At 53.8% G+C, this 4,673-nt stretch overlaps 1 protein-coding gene across 2 annotated transcripts in view; it reads left to right on the top strand.

Annotated features, from left to right (window-relative positions):
• GATA3 (GATA binding protein 3) overlaps positions 1-4,673 on the top strand; it is a 21,277-nt gene that overhangs the window by 6,791 nt on the left and 9,813 nt on the right. Inside the window, exon 4 of one of the 2 annotated variants that reach the window (XM_011359643.2) lies at positions 3,284-3,426. In XM_011359643.2, the coding sequence (XP_011357945.1) occupies positions 3,284-3,426 (143 nt within the window). Of the gene's footprint in view, positions 1-3,280; positions 3,427-4,673 lie in introns of both variants that reach the window. The other variant, XM_011359642.2, reaches the window with a different exon arrangement.

Below are 4,673 nucleotides of genomic sequence, written 5' to 3'. Positions count from 1 at the left end.
GCCCCTCACGCCTTCGGCCTCTGGTTCAGTTTTTTCTTTCTGTCATCTCTTTCCTTAAGACTCTGCACATCTGGGGGGTTGTGGAGAGATCTGTGGTTTCTCCAAACCAGAACCAAGAGCACCTCTCTACCTATTTTATTTTATTTTTGGTGGGGGCAGAGGAGAGGAAACGATTTAATTTCGGCTTTTTACTTCCTCCTCTGATTCCTTTCTCACAGTCGAAAAGCCCAAGGCCAGCACACCTGGGCTTCGAGGGGGCTGGGGCTTCTGGGAGTGTGGGAGCGGCGAGGGGAAGTTTCAAGACCCCTTCCGTGCACGGAGGGTGGAAGTGGTGGGAATTCTTGAGGAGGGGATTCTCTTGGTTTTAGCGGTTGCCTTGTTTTTTTTTTTTTTTTTTTAAACCTGTTCTTTGCAAAACGTACTTGCCGAAGAGGAGAGAGAGGATTCGAGAGAGGAGAGGGCTGTCGCGTTTTGGAGAAACGGTTGAAGCTGTGGTTAGGGCACCTATTGCTTTTGTAAAGCCAGCGGGCCGTCTGTCGGAGCTGGGATGTATTTTTGCAAACAAAAGACAAAGCCTTTTTGCAAAGGGTCGGGTCTCGGGCTCCCCACCCGGCTCCCCACCCACCTCCCGTGGGCATCTCTCTCCACCTTCCTCTTTACAACCTCCCGCCCTGCCCTCTGCCCCTTCCATCCAGCCCAGTTTCAGGATTTCAGTCAGAGGCGAAGGGGTGTTTGAAAACGGCTGTTGAATGTCAAGAGGCCTCCCAGCTTTGTGGTTCTTGTCACCTAAGAGAGAGAGGTGTCTGTCTGAGCAGCTCACACCAGGCAGTGAGCGAGGAGAGGGGAGGAAAGCAGGAGACAGTCAGGGCCTCCATTAGGAAAATCGTTTGTTTGCTGAAGTGACAGACTAGAGGCCACAAGGAGAAAAGAGAGAAAAAAAAAAAAAGAAAAAGAAAGAGAGGAAAACCCACACGAGGCGATCGCAAACTCACGAAGTGAATCAGGACAGAAAATTGCTCTACTGCGCAGAACCCTGCCGAAGAGGCGACTGTTGCTAGCTTTTAAGGTCCCTCCGAAAAGGAAGCTGTCATCCTCCCCGCTGTCTGACAAAGGAAAGGAAATTAGACTAAGTGTGTCAGGCTGGGAGGTCCCCCAGCCCAGGTGCCTGGGAGCAGGGCCTCCGGCCCCGAGCAGCTGGCACTGGAGGCAGCGTGGGACCAGAGGGACCTCACACCAGCTCCGCCCGCGCCCAAGGAGGAAGGGGACATAATGGCTGGGAACTTGAGGGGTCCCCCTCTTGACGGGGTGGGGAGTGGGCAGCCCCAGCCAAGACAGGCCAGCATCCCCACCCCCAGAAGGGGCTGACCCAGCGGCCACTTGGGGCATGCAGCCCGCCAAGCCGGCCCGTCTCCTGCCTCCAGCGGCCTTGGCACCTCTTCACCCACACACCACCCCGTCCCCCCCGCCCCACGCCTCCCCCGCATGCACCGGCCACAGCCCGCAGGCTTGGACCCCAGCGAAAGGTGTCTAGATGCAGTTCAGTCCAAAGCCTTTTTTGAGAACCCACAGATGCCGCTGGTCCCCTGGAAAGTGCCCCTGGCATGCTCATGCCCGGGCCATGTTTTTGTAGATACTCTCAGGGGTTCTTGGAAGGCGCCGTGTAGACCCTGGGTTAAGAACCTCTTTTGAATTTGGAGGGAAAAAAAAAAATCTTAACTCCTTAATTTTTTTTTTTTTTTTTTGAAAAAAGGAAGTGGGCAGAAACTACTCAGCACTGGCGTGGACTCCGGTGTGGAAGGGGCACAGCCCTCTTCCATTTGCAAAAGTCTTTTTCCTTTCCCAGTTCGTCCCTGGAGAGAAGCATAGGCTCACAGGTGTCAGCCCCCCAGTTCCCGTATCCTGGGCCTGGGGGTCTCCAAAGACAGGACAGGCCCGACTCAGGTCAGACTTGCCTGTGGGTGTCGAGGTTCCCCAGCACCCCGATTCTCCTTCCTGATAGTTTTGGGGTAATTGAGGTTTTTTCTTTTTCTTTTTTTTTTAAAAAAAAAAATCAAAACAACCTTTTTCCCCTACCATCCTCCAAAGCCTCCCTCTCAGCATCCCAAAGAGAGCAAAACCCTGCCCTCGGGGCTGGCCTCCCCTGGAGGGTTCAGGCTAGTGGGGCCACTGGCTCCTGCAGAGATCTGGGGCCAGCGGGGGACTGGAACAGGGGATCCCTGGGATGTCCTGTCTGGAGCAGCCAGGCAGGGAGACCAGGCCCCAACAGTGGAGCAGATACACCCAGAAACCACCCTCCCCCTGCAGAAGACGAAAAGCCATCAGTGTCCTTCCACGGTGTTTTGAGGGTCTGACTCATTGTCTCACCCCTGGAGTGAATGCTGCGGGAACCTGGCCTGGCCAGTTTTTTTGCTTATTTTGTTTGTTTGTTTTTTTGGAAAAAGAGCAACTGTAGGCAGGCCTTGGTTAACGAGCTGAGCCGACCAGGAGCTCCCACCCCCTTTTCCTAACTGGCCTGGTCTCCTGATCCTTCTGCCCCCAACCCCGCCCCCCACCAACCCCATTTCCAGTTCCCTTGCCTAAAGATGTCACTTCAGTCCCTGTCACAGTGGTTGGGAAGCTATGGAAAGCCTTGGCCTTTTCCAGAGAGAAAAAGGAGGATGGAGAGGAATGAACTTTGCTGGGTCTTCATCTATTACTTGCCGGCCAGGGACATTTACAGTTTTATTGGAAATAAAATCTCAAGCCCTCACCGCTAAAATCAATCAGCCGATCGATCAATCTATGCATCTTCTGACTATCTGTTGATCTGTCTCGCCATTGATTCATCTTTCCTTTCTCCCCATCCCAACCTTCGTTATTTAATCGATCCGTATAGACAGGCGTAGGGATGAGAACGGGTCACCTTCGTTTTCCTTGGAGGAAACCGGATGTCTTGCTTTCGCCGGGGTCCGGGGCTCAGAGTTTTCGGGGGGTGGGGGGATCTGTGAGAAGTGGCAGTTTGCCCTTCTCTCGGGCGTGGGGCAGGCCCAGAGCACGCCTCTGCTGCGGTGTATTCATGGGCCACGTCACCGTGTGTGCGGGAGAGGCCCTGGGCGGGCCACCGGGAAACCCCCGTCCAGCCTGGGAGCCACCTTCCAGGGAGGTGGGGGTGGGGAAGCCCCCCGAAAAACGGGAAAGAAAAGAAAGAAGGTCTCTGACTGTCATTCCCGCATTCCAGCGCGGCCAGCGTCTCGGCTGGACCTCCCTTCCCTAAGTGACTTACGTGTGGTCTTGTTTCTAGAAGGCAGGGAGTGTGTGAACTGCGGGGCCACCTCCACCCCACTGTGGCGACGAGATGGCACCGGCCACTACCTGTGCAACGCCTGCGGCCTCTACCACAAGATGAACGGGCAGAACCGACCCCTGATTAAGCCCAAGCGGAGACTGGTGAGTCGTCCGGGGGACGCACCCGTCCAAGCGCACCGTGTGGCCTTGTCCGTTTCCGTCTTTCAGGCGACGGCTTTCTGCGGGAAATTGGCAGAAAAAATTGACAGCGCAAAATCATGTCAGCTTGCTTGGGAGAGCTTTTTTCTCCCTCCCCACCTTAAAAAAAATTAGATCGACCGAAAAAGCTTTCTTTCCCCTCCCTCCCACGTTTCTTCAGTTAGTTCTCAAATATCTTCGAGGTGCCGGCCTCCTGGTCCTCACATCTGAAAAGCGTCCCCTAACAGAAGGACTTCTTTTAACGGCCCAGGGGCACTGATCTAAGATGCACTGGTAGTCACTGCTGGACAGAAAGCGCGCGGGGGGACTGTCCCAGGCACCCCCCCAGAACGTAGAAGAGGGGTCCTGGGTGGGGATCACAGCCTCAGTGCTGGAGGAACCTCGTGTGCCAGTGATTTCAGATCGGTGGGGCCAGTTAGCTGGGAGAGAGCAGGTCCTCCAGGGGCACAAGCCCGAGCCATCGAACTCGTGGAGTTTTTCATCTCAGTAGCTGAGGAACGTCCACAGATAATTCCTGTGGGGAAAATTGTGTGACTCCTGGCTGGCCTCTTGGGTCACCTGCCATCCGTTTGGTCTTAGCTCGTCTTTGAACTGCTATCGCTAGAGTGATGGCTTTTCTCCCCACCTTTTTTTTTCCCCTTTGTTAAACTTCTCGACCTGTAAGAATGCTCGGGAAAACTTGGCACAGTCCAACACGGATGAGGAAAACTAGCAGGAGAGGTTCCTTTGTCAGCTTGTCCTTGGAAGCTCAGGCCAGCTCGGATAGCAAGTGGAGGTAACAGACAAGTAAAAGCAGAGTGGCAGATGATCACCCTAACCACAGGCAAGAGATCAAAATGCCTTTTGCGGCGATGACATTCTCTGTGTAGAGAGGAGAGGAGGGGGTTTCCCCATGCAGATTACTGGATGAAGATGCATCCATCCGATTCTCGAGGGCGGGGCGGGGGGAATCCACATCTTTTCTACTCTTCATAAAGAATTATTTGTCTTGCCCATCAGTTTTACTGCAACTCGACACCTTCAACATCCTCTTCAGCAGAAGGAAAAACTTTCTAGGGATGGAAGTACCCACGTGACTAATTTTTGGCAATCCTCAGTCTCTAGACTTTATTCTTTCTGATCTTTGCCCCTTTCTGCAACTTTCTCAACCTCCCCGTCCCCATGTGCTTTGGTGTTTTTTTTTTTTTTTT

This window comes from Pteropus vampyrus, unplaced genomic scaffold (assembly GCF_000151845.1).
Source record: "Pteropus vampyrus isolate Shadow unplaced genomic scaffold, Pvam_2.0 Scaffold49, whole genome shotgun sequence".
NCBI lineage: Eukaryota > Metazoa > Chordata > Mammalia > Chiroptera > Pteropodidae > Pteropus > Pteropus vampyrus.
The sequence above is the reverse complement of the archived record's forward strand: the minus strand, read 5'-3'. Positions and strand labels throughout refer to the sequence as shown.